Here is a 19,342-nt window from a genome sequence, read left to right on the forward strand (position 1 = left end):
AAAAAAGAAAAATAAGAAGAAGGAAAAAATAAGAAATTTGAAAAATATTAAAATATCATTAAAAATTATTGTAGAAAGTAGAACTAGGTTTTTTTTTTTTTTTTAAATTGAAAAAAGTAGAACTAGTTTATCTGGAGCAAATCACATGAATTGCAGGTAAAGATGGACTTGTTTGTAACGCCGAAAAGGAAAAAGACACCTTATTTGTAGTAAATGTCTAATTTTCAAAACGAGGATAAGATCTCTTTGACTAGATATTGATCGAAAAAACACAAGATATTTTGAGGACATTTTGATATTGACTTTGTTTGTTTAGCGGAAAATGAGTAGCTACTTAAAAATAATTTTCAAAAAGCCATTTTTCAGGAAATTGATTATATTATCAGTTTTTGGTTGAGACCTCATAATGAATCGAAAAATATTTTTCGTTGTTTGATGAAGAAAATCTAATTTGATTTTCTACGTCATATTTTGATCGAAAATTGCCGACATGGACTCGGTCATCTTGTGTGGCACGACCATCGCTAATGTAGATAATGTTTCTATTTTTCAAAAGAAAATCTAATTTTTTGATAATTTTTTAGTTATGATTTTTTATTGATCTTCTCTTCTTCCTCCTTCTTTAATTTCTTCATCTGCTAGTTGCATAGGCAAAGCGTGCTTTGGCCGAGGCCGAGCTCGGCCTCTCCATGTTCGACAAACCTAGGCCGGAGCTTGCCGGCCTCGAGTGAGGTGAGTCTTGCCTAACTTGTGGAAGATCGCCAGCGTTGCGGAGGCTGGCAAACGGAAGAGGAAGTAAAAAAGAGAGAAAAAAATAAAACAAAAATAAAAATTAGAGAAACAAAAAGAAAAGGAAACAAAAGAAAATAAAAAAGAGCGTGAAGGTAAGCGTGGGTCATGTTTGGTGGGCTTGGATTTGGGGACCTCCATGAATGCGTGCATTGACTCAAATCTATCTTCGATTTGGAGAAGTCTGATTGCCCTAGTCTCTGGGAATCAAGTCGCGAGGTGATCCGCCGTTTTCTAACCTACGTTCAAAGTGAAGCCAATGGAAAACTCAACTTTCGAGTTCGGGGACGGTAGTTTTAGCTTACAATTGGATGCTTTACTCCGACATTTCAAAGAAAAAAATCGGGGGTCGAGAGGAAAAAACGCTATTAGAGTTAAGTGTTTCCACATTGAACGTTGACATCGATCATGTGTCCCGACCATGACATAAATGGATGGACGATATGCGTCACATAACACGACCATCGGATCTAGTTCCCGATTTCTTAATAGGCAAAGCTAATGTCCACCTCTCCTGCCTTGATCATTCGTGCATTCGATGGAGACATCACAACGCTGCCTTGATCAACATTGATTCAATGATAGCTACGCCTAAGTTGGCTCGCTCATATGCGAGTCTATCGGGGCGGCTATAAATAGGATCATGGCATTGGTGCCTTAGGATGAATGGAGCCCATGCTTGGTCCTGTCCTTCTGGGGTCGAAATTCACTTCACTCGACCGGTCCCTTCGACAACACTTGAAGGGACTTCGATGGGGAGATCTCTCTCTACCATGAAGCTAATTTAGCTCCGTTTGTTTAGCAAAAAAATGATGGAAAGATTTTTCTTCATTCATTTTTTTTTTTATGCGAAACAAGCGATTGCGTTTAGAAAAATACTTTTTAAAACATTCGTTTTTCGCGAAACAAACACATCTTTATTGTAGATAGTAAAACCATTTCATCTGAAGTAAATCACATGCATTGCCGGTAAAGATGGACTTGTTTGTAACGCCGAAAAGGAAAAAGATGAACTTATTTGTAGTAGATGTTTGATTTTCAAAACGAGGATAAGATCTCTTTGAGTAGTAAGGTGTATTAATTACTAGTAGTATAATTCACTTTGCCACGAGCCACAATCATCAATAGTAAAGTGAGCTTGTTCGTTATAAAAACCTTGTTTGTTTTTTTAGATATTAGCCGTTGGGTAATCTGCATTTATCGCCTGTAAGATCCATGAATTTGTGGTACATCTTATTTGTTCACGGTAAACCCTTTTCATTTCTTAGTAATATTACATCATTTTTACTCGGTATAATTACGCTTCTTATTAATGAAACTAAGTTACTTTTGCAAAAAAAAAAAAAAAATGGGGAGAAAACATAGAAAGAAATGAAAATTCACCAAGGGCAATAAAACACAAGATATTTTCAGGACATTTTGTTCTGATGCTGACAATTTTTCATTCAAATTGAATATCTAATCGATGACGTGGAGCCCTACGATAATAATTAAAAGATTTTCAACTTGGTTTGTCTTTTTTGGCCTGTTTAGCTCGTAAAAAACTATGATATGATGTCCATCAAGTTTCAATTCAATGAGCATTTTCCTCTAAAAAGTAAAAACGGTTAATGCATTTTTCGTTCTTCGGATTCTTGTTCTTCTTCTTTTCTTAAACATCTTACTATTCAATATAATACGTGAAATTGGCCGGTTGGCGAAATTTTGACCCCAAGCTAGGGAGGGTACACTTGTGAGTGTTTAACTAGCACCGACGTTGACACGCGGCACGATATGACACGTTATTTCTAAAAAAAATAGAAAATTTCAAAATATTTAGGCACATTGTATATTAAATGTATATTTTACTTATCATGTATATATAAAAATATCAGCGGTGATTTTTTTTTCTTCTTCTTATTTTTCTTCCGTTAGGAATTCGCAATTATATTTTTTGGAGTTGGATAGGTATATTGATTTTGGGTGGATGGCATTTGACTTTAGCATATATATTTTGATAGATTTACATATTGATCCCTAATTTATTAAAAAACTTAAATTTGACACCGTGCATGTCGAAATGACTTGTCGAGATGCTCGCTGGCATGTCCAGAGTGCCGACCATGTGTTGAATGTCTGACACTTGTTAACCGTGTCTCAATCGCATGTCGGAGAGTTTCATACACTTTTCGATGTCCGACATACATTCGACACTACACGGAGCACCCCTAAAGAGTGTTCGTGCTTCCTAAGTAAGTGTAGGTAAAACTAAAGACTATAGCAGATCACTTGGCTCTTTTCTCTTTATTCTTTCTTTTAATTGCAAAATTAATTTAAGTTCATACCCTTACTGCTATACAATTATTTTTCAATCAGGTATTCATATCGATGTCGATATTATAACCTTCTGTTGGGCAATCATTGCCTCGATATGGAAATAAATAAGGACCAATTTCTTTAATTATGCGTTTTAGATGACAATTTTGTTTCCATGAGACAAAACTTCATATACGACCTATTAAATCTAGGAAAAATTACTCAAAAAGTCCTAAGTTTACCGTACGTGACCACTTGAGTTTTAAACTTTTCAACTGTGCCAATTTAGTCTTAAATCTTTTGACGATTTGCTAATTCTGTCCTAAATATGTTAATTGTACTAATTTAGTTTTAAGCATACTTATAATGATTATGCTGATTATGGAAAGAATTGGAAAGAAAACTTAGAACCACACCAGCTTAAGAGGCTTACAGAGATGCCACATAAGTAATTTTCTTTTATAAATATAGTATTTGCGAAGTTTTTATCATGTGACTAAGACAATTACTCTTATATCATCGTAGATGAAATGTTTAATGTAACTTTACTCGTATTTGAATTACTCATCCGTGGGTCAACCGATTCAACATATCGAATCGCCAAGTCAACGAAGTCGGAAAGTTTAGGAAGACATACACACATAAATTTTGCCCGTTAGCAGTAAAAGATAGTGCTCACTCTAGTGTATAGCGCGTTCTTCAAAAACCGCAAGATCTCGATGCCTGCCGACCTCAATTACTTAAATTTAATCACCAAATCAACAATTTGGAGCGCCCAGTTCTATTTGTTTGTTTTTTTTTTCAATTATTTTTTCTGTTTCGGGGAATAGGTTGAAACATAAATTCGTTTAGCAATGCAATTTGATTTTTCTATTTTCGAGACAAAATTCTAGTTCAGAAATATGTTTGGAATAGAAATACGTAGTAAAAATTTTCTATTTTTCTCTTTCTGAAATAGAAATAGAAGTAAGAATTTTTATCATTGCTCACTCCTTTCTCTCGCGTATTTGTCGCTAGTCGCCCGCTTCGGGTCGCATCGGCGGCCGGCGCCTCTCTCGTGTCTTTGCTCTGTTTTGGGTGATTTTTGATGGAGGTGCGTCTGCTATCTTCGCCTTGAATTCTTGATTTTGAGGGTTTCGGCTTACGATAGAGAATCGCTCATCGATTTAAAGCTGAGATTTGGAATGGCAAGTGATAGGCAGATTATCCCTAAAGTGGCAAAAATAAAAAAATAGCAAATGAAAGAGAGAGAAACAAAAAGATTTGTACACGTGGCATTAGTGGTGGTGTTTGATGTCCATTTGGGGCCAAAACTTTTATGTTGAACATAAATCCATGCCATATGAAATTTATAGTGTAAATATTGATATTAACAAATTGTGGATCATTATTTTTAGTGTAAATTCATTCTAAGGCTCTCTTTTTTATTATTTATTTACTTGTGAAATAATAAAAATAGATAATTTATTATGTTTATATAAAAAATATACATTTAATATGCATCATGTCCCAACTCATTGAAATGCTCTATTTTTTGAGAAATTACGTGTCGGCATTTTATGTCGTGTCTCGTATCCCATTTTGTGTTGGTACTACATAGCTAGAGGACAATGGCCACAGGGATCGCGTCACCTTCTCTGATCCTTTCTTTCTTTGTTTTTTTTTTTTTCAATTTTCAGTTGTGTTTTCTATTTTCAATTTTTAAAAATTTTCTGATGTAGCTATAAGAAACGGCATGGTTTTGCGTCCGGGAAAGTTTTGTCATGAGACTTGCAGCAGCATTTTCCAAAACTTTCTGATATAGCTATAAGAAACGGCGTGGTTATGTGTCCAAGAAAGTTTTGTCATGAGACTTATCAGCAGCATAAGATTGAAAATTGACAAAAGGAAAAATTTCTAAAAAGGGCTTGAAGTGAGCTCATTTTTTCAAATAAGGGCGTAATTTGAATATTGTTTCAAATAAAGTCCTAAAGTGGCCAACTAGTCTTAAAAGAATGCCTGGCCTAATGAGTAATTTCGTCATTTCCCATTTTTTTTCCTTTTTCTTTCGTTTTCGTTTTCCTTTTTATGTTTTTTTCTTAAAATAAAAAAGTTGAAAGTGAAAATAAAAAATACAGGGGCAGCCGCCCCACCGCCGGAGAAGGCGATTCGTTTTCGGCGGCAAGGGAAGGGAGAGAATTCGCGTCCCGAGAAGCCGATTCGCGAAATGAGTATCCCTGAGAACGCCTCCATCGTTCTGATTGTTGGGTCTTCTTCATCAGCGTGAGCCAAGATTGCAGAGACTGAGGAGAAGAATACCAGCAGAACGGAGGCGATAAATGTCAGCAGACACATCTTTTCCGTGTTCTTTTCTTGCTTCTGGCTTTTGGATTGGCCTTCAATATGGAGATGAAACGGGTATGTTGCGCTAGAAATCAAATGGAGCTTCAGCTTCCGATGGAATGCGTTTAAAATGATATTCATTTCAGATCATTATTTGAAAAAATGAGAGTACTTCAAGCTCTTATTAAAAAAAGTTTTCTTAACATAAAGGTCGACTTTTTTCCCTTATTAAAACTGACGAAATTAACAGTTACGTGTATCGAAATTAGGATTTAAATGGGTTAAGTAAACATTTTAGGGTTTAAATACTACAGATTTACGGTAGTTTTGTCCGGGCATCTTCAACAAGAAGATTTGAACATCGGAGGAGGATTCGCCTACTTCGAACCCCGGAGATTTCAGCGCCTATCCCATCGAAACTCCCACTTTAGCATCGAAATTCCTGCGCACTTTGGCTGAATTATCTCCGTTCGTGCTGAACTTTCAGATTATGGCGATGGAATGTGGGTCCCCCACGATCTCGCTCTGCACGGACGATCTTGAATTGGGTCGGTGTTCAAGAAGATGGAAGCGATAATTTTGGCACGAAAAACCACCAGTTGGATCATAATCGTGGCGTTCGAGCTCGTGTACGAGGTAACATTTCGAATTCGGATAGTTCTTCAGGAACGTTGTCTTGTCAGCTTGATCTGCGCGGCATGCATGGGGCGCGTTGATGCTTGTTGACAGCTCTGATTGAACAAGCTATGGCTGTGCATTCTTCAAGTTGGACACTGGCACTGTCAAATTTGTTCATTCTTCATTTGATGCATTCCCATGTAGTGGCGTTAGTGTGTTCTGGTGGCTACTTAATGCGTAAAAACTTGCTTACATATGTGCGTAAGGAGTTTCTCTTCGTACTTTTGAGCCATTTGGATATAGCTGCTCTCCATTTGAGTAACTTTCTGAACCCCGTATTGAGAAGGAATCCATTGAATCGCAGGGATTCGGATTTTGGACCGTTTCTTCATAATCGGGCATGTATAAGTTAGGCAAATTAGGTGAAAATGATAGAGTAAAATGTTGCTCCTCCTGAAATGAAGTGTCAATCATCATAATTGAAGACTTGGATGGAGAACTCCTGATGTATGAGATCTTGCAGCTTTTTTCATGTGTTGAGTGAGAATAATGGTGGGTGACTGATTTTTCCCTTGTATGTGTATTTAAAGATATGGTTCGGGGTAGAGATGCCTGTTGGGAGCATTGTGTCCTGGTTGATTCGACGGAACAGAAGGTTAGGTGTAACTATTGCGCAAGAGAGTTCAGCGGAGGGGTTTATAGGATGAAGTTCCATTTAGCGCAGATCAAGAATAAAGACATCATGCCTTGTTAAAAAGTTCCAAATGATGTGAGGGACCATATTCGAAGTATATTGAGCACTCCCAAGAAACAGAAAACTCCCAAAAACTTAAGGTTGATTGGGCAGCTAATGGTCAACAAAATAGCTCTTTGGGTAGTGAGAACTCCCATGCAAGCCACTATTCTAGTGGACAGCGCGGAAGCACTGGTCCCCCTTTGTTTCTTCTGCAGAATTCACCTAGTTTACTGGGTGTTGATGATGGCCAAAAACAGAAACAAGATTACGCTGGCAAGAAAATTGCTACTTTCTTTTTCCATAATTCTATTCCTTTCACTGCTGCCAAGAGCATGTATTATCAGGAAATGGTGGATGCTATAGCAGAGTGCGGATTGGGCTATAAAGCCCCAAACTATGACATCCTGAGATCTGTTCTTTTGGAGAAAGTGAAAGATGACATACAAGACTGCTACGGAAAATTTAAGGATAATTAAGTGGAAGGATTGTGGATGTACAGTTTTATGTGAGAGCTGGTGCAGTGCCAAGAGTCAATCACTTGTAGTATCTACAGTCAGATGTCCCAAAGGGGCAATATTTTTGCGGTCAGTCGATGTATCAGGTCATGAAGATGATGCTACATATATGTTTGAATTGATAGAAACCGTTGTTTTGGAGGTTGGCTTGGAAAATGTTGTTCAAGTGATAACTGACATCACCCGCTAGTTATATTTATGCAGGAAGACTCCTCATGGACAAGTACTCATCACTTTTTTGGTCTCCCTGTGCATCTTATTGTGTTAATAAGATGTTGGAGGACATGAGCAAACAAGGCTGGGTGTGCACAGTGCTGGAGGAGGCAAAGATTATTGCACAATACATATATAGCAATAGCTTGAGGTTGGGTATGCTGAGGAAATAAATGGTGGGAAGGAGTTGATCGGGCCAAAAATAACTCGGTTTGTGACTGGTTTCCTCTCCTTAAGGTCCATAATAATCCAGGAGGACACTTTGAAACGTCTGTTTTCTCACACGCAGTGGTTCTCATCTGAATGCAGTAGATGCCCTGATGCCCAGGCCATTAAGTCCTTGTTACACTCCATGAGATTTTGGAAGTCCGCTCATGAAGTCGTGAGTGTTTCAGAACCACTAATTAAAATCTTGAGGATGGTTGATGGGGATGTGCCTGCGATGGGTTATTTGTATGAGGCAGTGGAGAGGGCAAAGAATTCAATCAAAGATTACTGCAATGGTGTTGAAGAAAGATATATTCATATTTGGGATATAATTGATCACAGATGGAATATGCGGCTTCAGTCGTCAATACATGCTGCAGCTGCATTTCTGAATCCATCAATCTTTTACAACCCAAACTTCAAAATCGACCTTAGAATTAGGAATGGATTTCAGGAAGCCATGAGGAAGGTGGCTTGCAGCGACACAGGTAAAGTGAAAATTACAAAAGAACATCCTCTATATATTAATGCGCATGGAGCCCTTGGGACTGATTTTGCTATCATGGGACGAACTCTGAATGATCCGGGTATGTTCTATAAACAGCACGATTTGGACTTCCATATTGCGTGATACACAATGTGGAGATTTTATTCCTTTTCAAGACATAAACAGGTACATGGTATAAATGTTAAGCAACATGGCACTACTTGCTCGTGAGTAGAATTTTTGTGTTGTCCAATTCAGCATTGGCGTCCATTTTGAATTGGTTTTAGTGAAAAGGCCATGAAAAATAAGTTTTACGGAGGGTAAAAGTATAGGATCAATAGATGGGGTCCTTACATGTTTGGTTCAAGACCCAGGGATGCATTGATTTAATTAGTTGCATCATCTCAGGACTCTGGGGCTGATCATATAGATTGGCTTACCAGATCAAATTTTACTTCCTCCATTTGGTTCAATGCTATTGCCTGGTTTTCTTACCACATTTTCAGTCATCAAAGCATATAACTTAAACATTGTTTTGTTTTAATCGAGAAACTTTGTCTAACCTGTCAATATGCAAACTCTAGGCGATTGGTGGGCAGCGTACGGATATGAAATCCCCACATTGCAGAAAGTAGCAATTCGTATGTTGAGCCAACCTTGTAGTTTGCACTGGTGCAAATGGAACTGGACCACCTTTGAGAGCCTGCATGCTAAGAAGCGGAACACAGCGGAGTTTGAAAAATTTGGCAATTTGGTTTTCATCCACTGCAACCTTTGGTTGAAAGCCATACGCGAAAGTTGGGATGGAAGATGTAAACTTATAAATTTCGATGAGATAGATATTAGCTCTGAGTGGCCTACTGAGTTGGATCCTTCAGCTCCTTTATTAATTGATGCTTGGTTAGATGATTTGCCTGCAGAATGTAAAGTTGTCCCTGAGTTCGCTGAATACCAGAGGATAGGAGACAAACAGAGCAACAAAGTTAGCATGGTTCGTCCCTCCTTGTGGAGTAGAGTAAGTCCAATTTTCATGTGTTTCGTCAATAGTGCAAAAAGAGATCAGTCATCAGTCACTGCCACCATCAGAACAGAGTGAATTTGCCTAATCCAAAGGATCATATACTTCAAGAGACGGTGCAAAGCAGGACATTTATGGAACCTAATTGGCACATCCAGTTGACGTCCGTAACTGAATTAGAATAGTTTCTCGTTTTCATTAGGGACGTTCTTATTTGAGATTAAGTGCACTGAATGTCTCAAAACTTATCACGAACTGCAGTTGAGTCTTATATCATACAAAAAGTGTAATCAAGTCTTAAAATTTGTTAAGTTGGTGTAATCAAGTTCCTGCTCCATCAAAACTTGCAACGACAGTGCGATTGGTGGAGCAAAACTTGCAACGACAGTGCGATTGACTACCAAACGTGGCCATTGGGTCATAATTTCTGGCTAGTCCCTCTATTATGCCTGTCCAAGTTAGATATATGAGTTCAAGGTGGTTTCCATGACCGCAATGTATGGTTCTTCTGGTTGTTAGCCTTCTTTTGAATCACTTCATTGGAGTTGCTCGGTGCTTTCTGATGACCCACAGTCATGCTATGGTGATGCGGTCGGTGCCGAGATCTTCTGGAATTATGATAAAATTCAACTGTCCAAGATTAACTAGCAGCACTCATTCATGTTCAACATTTTTGGAACATTTTGTGAGTAGCATGGGCCACTGTCTAGATTCTAGTTGATCTCGGTATACACATACTTCTATGAACGGGTGAGTCAACTCCTACCTTTCACAGTTTCAGAGCCAACTCTTGGTAACCCTTCTAGTTATTTCTTGTTTCCTTATATTGCCATTTACGAAAGGGTCGTGCTTTTTCCGCTCCTTCTTTGATTTAGATACTATATATTTTGTGTGTGTTTTGATTGTACTATCCCTTGTTATGTGCCAGTTGTTCGTGGATTGACGACAACCGATGACAACCGAGAACATCTCCGTGGTACGACTCATGCAGAGAAGGCCAGGAGTTGAAGAGCTCATGGTCAAGTCGAGGACAAGGCCACGAGCTACGGAGAGGCCAAAGCGGGAGTTGGAGCTCTCCGAGCCAACTCAAGACGGGCTGCCGATGCATGTGGTTTTCCCAAAAGTGGGGGACTTGGTGGGCAACATCAAGTCGGCTAAGCCGAGGGAGGAACCGATTGCGGAGCAAGTTGGCATGCAACCGTGAAGTCAGAAAGGGAATGAACCAAACAGCGTAGGAGACGGAAGAATCGCCAACCTTCGAGGGAGCTGATAATCCAAAGGAAGTATTCGATCGGGCAAGCGAATGTGAGTCGAGAGTGCCAAGGGTGTCGCTTAATTGGTGGGGAGAATATGACGGACCAAAATGACTGACAAGATGGCCAAGGTGATAGGCGGTCCTCGAAACTTCTTGAAGTTTAGGGTTTTTTGAGGGCTCTAGAATGTTCCTAGGCCATTATGAAAAAATGTGCACTTGTATTCTAGAGGATTTTTGTAATCAATAAGAGTAGCTAGTGGATAGGGATATTGGATCTTCACCTTTTTAGCTAGGGGTGATCGATCGGTATAATGAGAGGGACTCTGGTATATATAGGGATCTCTTACCCTCATTCATAATCAGGTAACGGAAAAATGAAAATATTTTCTCTCGGACACAATTCTCTCTGGGGTTTCTCTCTTTATGATATGGAATGGGCCAAGCGAGTGAACAAGCTATAGGAGAAATTATAAAAAAAAGAGAGAGTCATAAACGTATTGTATTTATGTCAATTCAATCATAAGCCTTTTGAGTTCTAAATCTTTGACAATTTGTCAATGTAATCTATCCAATCAATTTTGGTAGGAGATCGCTCATGTGAACGCAAGTTGTGCTATTTCGGCGTCGACAATTATTATTATTATTTTTGAATTTTAAGTTATATTACTTTTTTTTTACAAAAAAAAGGTTATTTTATTTTTCCTTTCTTTCTCTTTCTTTCTTTGTTGGTTGTCGAGCCTTGGTGATGGTCGATGATTGGCCAAAGGTGATGACCAGCAAGGGTTGAAGTTGAGATCGAGGGTTGATCTCGCTAGATCCCAACGAGGGCGACCCTCGCCGGTTGTCGACCGTCCTCGGCGACCAGAGGAGAAAGAATGAAAAAAAGAAAATAAAAAGAAAGAAAAAAGAAAATAAAGTATGAAATACAAAATAATTTCCAAAAAATAATAAAAATTTTAAGAAATTATTCCTGTAAGAGATCTACGTTAGTGATTTTTGGCCAAAATTAGTTGGATATGCTACATGAGACAATGTTAAAAGGTTTATGATCTAATTGGCAAAATTAACATATACTATTTAGGATAGAATTGACATAAATACTAAGTATTCCCATGAGCGATATTTCAAAGTAAACACTGAGTTTATGCGATTCTTGTTAAGGATCAACGAGTGAAAGGAATCCAAAAAAAGCGAAAAAGCGAAATTTGCATGCAGTTGTGGGCTCCCTGCCTGATCAACCTGTAGAATCTGTAAACCATGATGCAGAGGCAGCTAATTAGAGGCATGGTTCTATTTGCTGTTATAGCTTCTCAAGCGGAAAGAAATCAGCATCGTGATACTTGTGATTTCAACAATTATGTCACTTCTGGTCATTGAGTACGGATTCCACGGTAATAGGAAGCATAATCAGTGTAGAGAACCTTCTATCACATTATCTTGCCCGCCAAACACCCAAAAGTAAATCAACATTGATCAATTGGCGCTATGGGAAGGTGAAAGCCGCCGCTATGTACAACAAAATTTCGAGGACAATGTCCTACAGACTAGGGTTTAATTACTATCCAGTGCACGTACAAGACGACCACTTTGAAGCAAAAAAGCTGGAAAAGGGACCTGGCAATTCCGAATATGTGATTTCAACCGGGGAATGTTCGGATGTGCACTTCTACATCTGTGGCAACGTAACTCCATAGAAAGTAGACTCTTATCATCCTTCATCATTGCTTTCCCATTCTTATTCACCTCCTCTATGACGTCCACTGAGTCGCGGAAGAAAGCTGTGTTAAATGAGTTCCAATGCTTCTTATTCTTGAGATGAACTGAATTAAAATCTTGGCTGACAACATGGAGGTGAAGTTGTCTCATCGAGGGTGCCTGCAAGAGAAAGTATGTTAATTTCCCTTTCGAGGTTTCATCCCAGAATTTTAATTTAATGCTGAAGACAATCTGAAGTACACAATGTACATGCTGGTGGATGCAGAATTGAGACAATTGTCAGTTGTTCATAGTAGTAGGTCTTTCGCCAACATCAACAATTGCTAGCCGCAGTGGAGGATGGAGGCAAGACAAGTTTGGTTGCTCAGTGTTCCATTATGAATAGAGGTACAGCAAGGCTGAAGACTTAATCTCAGTGATAAAAGCCAGAGGCAACGACACTCATCTGACTTACTTGCAGTGACATTTTGAAATAAGCATTGGCAACATTACCATTGATAGTCTTTCTACCAAAATTTTGTTTGCAGCCAAAGGAGATTATGGCACTATCGAAACAGATAGTAATGACAGGTAGCAGAATGTTTCTCAATAGTTTCCCAACAAAGCCAAGCCCAAGTTCTTAATAACTGATTTCGGTATTCTGGCAGAAAGGTCTGCCAGTACACTACATACCTCCAGCAAACTACAAAAAAATGCATTGTCATTACCATTGCACTTCTTTTAGATTTTGTTATATGAGAAAATTTGAAAGGAGCTCATATTGTAAAATTTGGGGCAACAAGGAACTGAACATAAGGTGCACCAGATTGACATTTCTGCTAGCGTTTAGGTGCATGCGCATCCCAGGGTGTGAGCGCCCGCATCAAGTGGCAAGACATTTGCACCAAAAGCCCTAGATAGAAAGGTTGCGGCATACCGAGTGATATCCAAGACGGAAAACTAATTGAGAATCTTCATGCAAGAACTTCTCAACCCACTTCAAGCCAATGTCATGCATTCTCCTCAACAATTCAAGGTGTACTTCATGCACATCTGCCAGGCAATCAAGACCTCTAGCTCGTGCCAAGATGAGAATGTGCTTCTGTGCCTATTCAAAGAAAATCTTAAATAAATTATAATCGCCAACCAAGAGAATGCAATAAAGAAGTCAGTATTTACCTTAGGATAAAGGTCATTTAACACAACAACATCCTCTAGTATTTCCAAAACGTCATCCTTTTGTCTTTCTGGATGCATGGCAATATGATAGAAAGCCTGGGCCCAAGAGCCCCATGCTTTTGTCATTCCTCTATCAGTAGTTTGGATACCTGAATCTGAATTTCCAGTTCTTGGACGTGTGCTGTCAATCTCAACTTCATTTCCAGATCCTCTACTCTTTTTGCTGCTATCAGAAGCATCGACATCATCTCTCTTATTCTTTAAATCACCATTTCCAACACTCTTATCAGGACCACGTCCAGAGTGATGCAACAACTCTTCGTGCCTTTTTGTAACTGATGTTTCCTGTATCTTCAATATAGACAAGAATCCTTCGAAGAGTGATGTATATGCTTGACGGAGAACCATGCAGCCTTTGTTATAATCATTATTCAGACAATTTGGTCTTTGTGGGTTCATATTTGGCCCAAGGACATGGATGACATGCGTTATCCCTTCCCTGTTGTACAGTGGACAAGTTGAAGGAAGAGGAACAACCACAGCACTGCCAGGGACAAGTGACTTAGCTCTATCATTTGTTGCCATTTCCAAGTCCGCACCTGCAGCCTTAAAGATAGCAGCATTGACGCCTCCGCCTCCAGGTCTTAATCGCCTACACAATATTTTGTTCTGGTCAATACTCATGAAGTGCTATTAAAATTGGAAATAAAACGATGCAATTCTTTTACCCTGTAAAAGTGAAAGAAATAAGTGAGAAGGTCACAAAACCAAATGCATTCCTTATGTTTCCCTTTGAAATTTTTATGCATAATGATCTTGGAAACAATAATTGACCCAATCACAATGAGAAGTTATGAGCTGAACCCTAAAGGATATCCCTCATGCATTACTCCACAAAATTCCTATGGTACAGCATCCCGCTATCTATTTGAAATAGAAAAAACATTGGTTTCTACTTGATCACATGAATGATTTCTATTCCAGAAGTCTTACCAATTGGCAGCATTAGCTATGACATTGCAGTGTAAAGCTCGTTTTGTAGAGAGCTCAATTATATTGCCTACGAATGTGAAGAACTTGCTTGAGTCAATGCTCTTCTTGGCAGCTTTAGCTCGAACCAAAGACAAGATTTTCGATTCATAAGTCAAGTCCACTAGAACAAGTCTGGCATTTCCAAGCTTAGGCAGAAATTCCTCAACCGTCTCAACAATGATATCAGAGGCCTTTTCGAGGTTAAACTGGAAATCGGCTGTTGAAATAGAAGGAAATGCTAGTGTAGGAACATCCTTATCTATGGCTTGGACTGCATTATCTTTGCCCTTGCTTTCTTCTTTCTGAGGAGCATTCGGAAGAACAGGCATTTCTTCTCTTTCCAAGGAAGCGCCTTTCTTCTCTGAGCTCCCAATTGATGCAACAGACTGGTCGCTATTGACCTTGGAAACAACGGGAGAAGGCCCCTCTGCTTTCTTTAGGAACTTCATGATTCCCACTTGAACTTTCGCATCTTGGCTTTTCTGGCCGAAACAGCCTGGTAGAAGACTGTCCGATGGACCAAGACCACTATATGTACCCATAGCAGCCTGAACTTCAGCATCATTATGGCAAAATGTAATCCGAGAAAACCCTTCAATCAGCTTAGGCGATTCTTTCTTCTGTAGCATTCTATTCACAACAGCAGCAGCTTTTCCACCTTGCAAGTTCCCTTCATGCCCTGTCCGCTTGACAGATCGAGAAATACAAAGCTGAGTAGGCAGATCAAGCACCACGGCATGCACATCAATTTGGGCAGAGCCGAGTTTCAGGAACTCCGCACGCTGTTCCCTGTCTAGATTGCATCTGTCGATGAAGACGCTCTTACCCTCATTCAACGCACTCAAAGCACTCTTGATGCACTGAGCCTTTGTCCCAGCTTTACCATTTCCAATCGTGTCCTGCAAAGAACAAGTAGCGGAGTAATGCAATCAACCATCTACCACAAAAGCCTACGACATTCTGATCTCACTATTGAACAAGAACCTTTAGACATTATAAGCGATGATAAAAAAAACCGTGTTCACTCAATAGCCGTTTACAAAGACTGTAGGAACGGTACAAGAACAAACACACTTAAGCAAAAACACCACAAGCGCACGAAAAAGGGAAAGGCTAATCTTTCCATCGCTAAAATAAAGAGCTAGGCCAGTGAAGCATTTCATCAAACGAATGGGGTGTGAGAGATACAGACCTGACAAATGCGGACCCAGGTTCTTCGAGAAGCGCCAATGACGGCGTCGCAGAAGGTGGACTTGCCACTACCAGGGGCTCCCACCAGCATCACCACCGATTGCTTCCCCTTCATTTCCACTTCCGAACACAGGACAGACACCAAAAGGTAAAAATTTCAAAGGTGTTAAGAGCTCAGAAACCCTCGAACATCTCGAATGAAAAAAAGTTGGGAGACTCGACTCGAGAGCTTCTCGTTACCTCGTGCTTCCGAACCGTCGTCAACCTCCATGTCCACCGCGACAGCAATCTCTGCAACGAAACCTCATAGCAACAATCGCGAAGCAAGCAGCTTCCCGTTCGCAGATCTAATTCCGTTCTGGAGAAAGCTTATTGGGCCGGGCCTAATTTGGGCCCAAGCTGGTCGCAGGTTGGACCCGGTCAAGATAGGCCCGGAACGACACCGATCTGTTATATATATCATTTGGCTCCTTCCACAAACCCTAGAGACGATTTGAGCATCTCCTCCAACTGGTAGGGTTAAGCTCTGCAACATCAACGAGAGGGAGAGATGGGTGAAGAAGAGAGCTGCGAGAAGGCAGGCCCTGTGTTTAGAGACATAAGGCGTTACTACTGCGAGTACTGTGGAATCTGCAGGTCCAAGAAGTCCATCATCGCTTCTCACATCCAATCGCACCACAAGGTCCTTCCCTATTTTCGCTCAGTTCTCTTCACTTCGTTTCCTTCCGATACTTCGCAAGAAGCTCGGGTTCGTTGTGGTTGCGAGTTCTGATGCTACGATTTGATCAGTTGGATCAAGAACTGCCGAATTTTGCGTTGCGGAATGTGCTCGCTTTTGAATGTCCGCCACGATCGGAGCTGTTGTGTGAACTCGTTTTTCGTGTTGCTTTGGTCTTTATCAGGATGAGATGGAAGCAGCAATGGCTCAAGGGGTTGAGGGGAAGGAGGGTGCGAAGGCTAATACTTGCGAAGAATGCGGGGCGACGTTCAAGAAACCTGCGCACTTGAAGCAGCATATGCAGGGGCATTCGTTCGAGGTATATCAAGCTCTCTGTTTGTCTCACCAGAGAGTTGTCTTGTGTTCTTGAAAACGCAACATGAAAGCTAGTACCTTGAAAAATTTCAGTCAAGTGTCGCTTAGATTATATCTGTCATTGAGGTGGTCGACAGTGAGGTACAGTTTGTGGAGTGGAGAGGTTCTGATCACATAGTCATGGGTGTCTCGCCACGGTCTTGACGTACTGCATTCGCTTGTGGTCTTTGCTCTTAAAGTTTTCAAATCTATAACTGCTAATGAAGTGTCGTTTGGGATGTATATGATTTTCTGCGCTGCAGAGTGGTTATTACCTATAATAGAAGGTATCACATGTAAGAACCTATGAGAAAACATATATCTTTAGTCTGGTTTCGCAGAACGCTTTCTATGGATCAAAAAATTCTCTTCTAGTTGAAAAATGAAGCTGCTCTGTTCTTTTCCATTTGTCTTCTGCGAGTTTCTCTATACTGAAATCCAGACCTTGCAGGATAAACTGATTATGATATGGTAATGGCGTGAAGCATTGGATCCCACAGAAAAGAACTCCAAAATGCAAGAGGCTGCTTTCTTGTATCTTGATTGGACTAGTATCAGGTTGGGGGACCACCTGAGAAGATCCATCAAGTCAGCCTCGGTCACGCATGTTCTATTTTGAGGTTGGAAGTATTGTTCACTTTTTCTATTGATGTCTGGAGATTTGGTATGGTTTGTATTTGTGTGTCAATGTGCGAAATTCGTTTGCAGAGGCCTTTCAAGTGTTCTATAGAGGATTGCCCTGCCAGCTATAGGAGAAAAGACCATTTGGCTCGGCACTTTCTTCAGCATAAAGGCAAGATTTTCAGCTGTCCTGTTGATGGTTGCAGTAAGTCATTTGGATATCAAGGGAACATTAAAAGGCACGTGAATGAAATTCATAATGATGAGCTACCATCAACTTCTGGTAAATTTAAGAGTCCGAAGCAGCATGTTTGTCCAGAAGCTGGGTGTGGAAAGGTTTTCAAGTTTGCATCAAAGTTGCGAACGCATGAGGATTCTCATGGTAAGTCACTTAATGATGACAGTCTATTGGTGAAGCCGAATGATATCTACGAGGTGTTTAATGTGCTATTCGATAATAACGTCATTTCAACTACTGCAGTCAAACTGGAGACTGTGGAGGCTTTCTGTTGCGAGTGCATGAAATACTTCAGCAATGTTGACTATCTGAAGGAGCACATGCAATCGGCTCACCAATTGGTCAATTGCGACATATGTGGGACTAAGCAGTTGAGGAAGAATATCCAACGGCATCTCCGCACGCATGAGAAGAAAAAATCGGCTGATTCAGAAGCATTCAGATGTGATGTTGAGGGTTGTCTCCACGTTTTTTCAACAGTAAGATGCAGTCACTTATAAAGTAGATTCTGGCTGTGCATGGAATATAATTGTTCGGAACTTTGAAGCCTGATTCTTTCATTGTGTGGCTGCTGAGTGTACATTAGCTGATGTTTCTTCTTGTTGGCAGAAATCAAATTTACGTCAGCATGTGAAGGCTGTTCATCTTGAAGTGAGGCCATTTGTTTGCGGCTATAAGAATTGTGGCAAGAAGTTTGCTTATAAGCACGTGAGAGACAATCATGAGAAAACTGGTTGCCATGTTTACACTCCAGTGAGCCCCATTTCCCCATTCTCTCTATTGAAATTTCATTTTACTGCTGTTGAAATCCAGCTTTACTACATGAGAGATAGATGATCCTTACACCTGGAACTTTTGGCTTCTTGTTTCAGGGTGATTTCGAGGAGTCAGATGAGCAATTTCGATCGAGGCCCAGAGGCGGGAGAAAGAGGAAATGTCCGACCATCGAGTCCCTACTGCGGAAAAGAGTTACTCTACCCAGTGAGTTAGAATTCCTTGCGGATTAGTGGCTGGAGTCACTTGCCAACGCTCTGCAGCAGCCGAGGATAATGTTTGGGAGCTGTGGTTTTTGACCTTGTTGGCCTAGCAAAGGTGGCAAATTCACTCGAGGTGATTTTGAGGAGTCAGATGAGCAATTCCGATCAAGGCCCAGAGGTGGGAGAAAGAGGAGATGTTCGACGGGCGAGTCCGTACTGCGAAAAAGAAGAGTTACTCTACCCAATGTGTTATAATTCCTTTTAGATTAGTAGCTGGAGTCTCTCGGCGGCGTGCCGCAGCAGCCGAGGATAATGTATGTAATAGGAGCTGTGGCTTTTGGCCTTGTAGCCCGAGGAAAGGGTGACAATTCTCACTCATCCTCCTGTTGTAGTTAATAGTTGATAAGAGTTTGCTATGGTTTTGTGTTGTGAAGATAAGAGAGCAAGTGAATCCTTAGCAAAAGATTCTTGTTCTTGAGCTATTGCCAGCTCTGTATCATGCAATATAGTAAAATTCAACTGAATCAACTGGTCTCATACTGATCTGTCACTTATCACCTGTCCCATATTTATCGTTGAACACTTGAAAATTTCTGTTCGGTGTTTTCCTTCTTGAGATTGTTGAAGGCTTGGAAGTTGGATGACCAATATCTCCTATGGTGACTTTAAAAACAAAATTAATAGTTGTCTATAGAAATCATCTGTCTTATAAGTGTTTGTTTAAGTGTTAGGACAAATCCTAAGTATGGGCCCAGCGATCGTTACTGCCATTGGGAGTCTCCCATTATTGAAAATTCTCCAAAGAACGCTTATACACATCACTGGTGGGTAGGCCGAAGTAGTGATTGTTTCAAAGAGCTCGAGGTAGTTTTCCTGCTCTTT

The 19,342-nt window shown here is 40.2% G+C and overlaps 2 protein-coding genes and 1 pseudogene across 4 annotated transcripts; 2 read left to right on the forward strand and 1 right to left on the reverse strand.

Annotated features, from left to right (window-relative positions):
- Nucleotides 1–5,747: 5,747 nt before the first annotated feature.
- On the forward strand, nt 5,748–9,343 carry LOC115745740 (annotated as a pseudogene).
- A 2,525-nt stretch (nt 9,344–11,868) lies between these two features.
- Nucleotides 11,869–15,938, reverse strand: LOC115745723 (transcription factor bHLH140). 2 transcript variants are annotated; one of them, XM_030681286.2, is made up of 6 exons: nt 15,793–15,938; nt 15,554–15,672; nt 14,323–15,260; nt 13,330–13,981; nt 13,088–13,258; nt 11,869–12,330 (listed from the first exon to the last, which is right to left on the reverse strand). In XM_030681286.2, exons 1-6 carry the CDS (start codon nt 15,821–15,823, stop codon nt 12,007–12,009), a joined length of 2,235 nt encoding a protein of 744 aa, XP_030537146.1. In that variant the 5' UTR covers nt 15,824–15,938; the 3' UTR covers nt 11,869–12,006. The 2 variants fall into 2 exon arrangements, with proteins under 2 accessions (XP_030537146.1, XP_030537147.1); XM_030681287.2 differs by lacking the exon at nt 13,088–13,258.
- An 87-nt stretch (nt 15,939–16,025) lies between these two features.
- On the forward strand, nt 16,026–18,938 carry LOC115745724 (transcription factor IIIA). 2 transcript variants are annotated; one of them, XM_048271240.1, is made up of 7 exons: nt 16,026–16,234; nt 16,455–16,589; nt 17,333–17,627; nt 17,727–17,962; nt 18,093–18,236; nt 18,356–18,464; nt 18,565–18,938. In XM_048271240.1, exons 1-7 carry the CDS (start codon nt 16,103–16,105, stop codon nt 18,723–18,725), a joined length of 1,212 nt encoding a protein of 403 aa, XP_048127197.1. In that variant the 5' UTR covers nt 16,026–16,102; the 3' UTR covers nt 18,726–18,938. The 2 variants fall into 2 exon arrangements, with proteins under 2 accessions (XP_048127197.1, XP_048127198.1); XM_048271241.1 differs by lacking the exon at nt 18,356–18,464 and having other exon boundaries at nt 18,093–18,235; nt 18,592–18,938.
- Nucleotides 18,939–19,342: the final 404 nt, after the last annotated feature.

Source organism: Rhodamnia argentea, chromosome 10 (assembly GCF_020921035.1).
Source record: "Rhodamnia argentea isolate NSW1041297 chromosome 10, ASM2092103v1, whole genome shotgun sequence".
NCBI classification, from domain to species: domain Eukaryota; kingdom Viridiplantae; phylum Streptophyta; class Magnoliopsida; order Myrtales; family Myrtaceae; genus Rhodamnia; species Rhodamnia argentea.

Bases quoted from the DNA above. Each gene is read 5' to 3' on its own strand.
- LOC115745724 (XM_048271240.1), top strand. From the start codon at position 16,103: ATGGGTGAAGAAGAGAGCTGCGAGAAGGCAGGCCCTGTGTTTAGAGAC. The intron at 17,963-18,092 runs GTAAGATGCAGT...TCTTGTTGGCAG, and splicing joins GTCTCCACGTTTTTTCAACA to AAATCAAATTTACGTCAGCA. The intron at 18,465-18,564 runs GTGAGTTAGAAT...TTGACCTTGTTG, and splicing joins GAAAAGAGTTACTCTACCCA to GCCTAGCAAAGGTGGCAAAT.
- LOC115745723 (XM_030681286.2), bottom strand. From the start codon at position 15,823: ATGGAGGTTGACGACGGTTCGGAAGCACGAG. The intron at 15,673-15,792 runs GTAACGAGAAGC...TGTGTTCGGAAG, and splicing joins CGACGGTTCGGAAGCACGAG to TGGAAATGAAGGGGAAGCAA. The intron at 13,259-13,329 runs GTAAATACTGAC...TTCTTTGAATAG, and splicing joins TAAATGACCTTTATCCTAAG to GCACAGAAGCACATTCTCAT.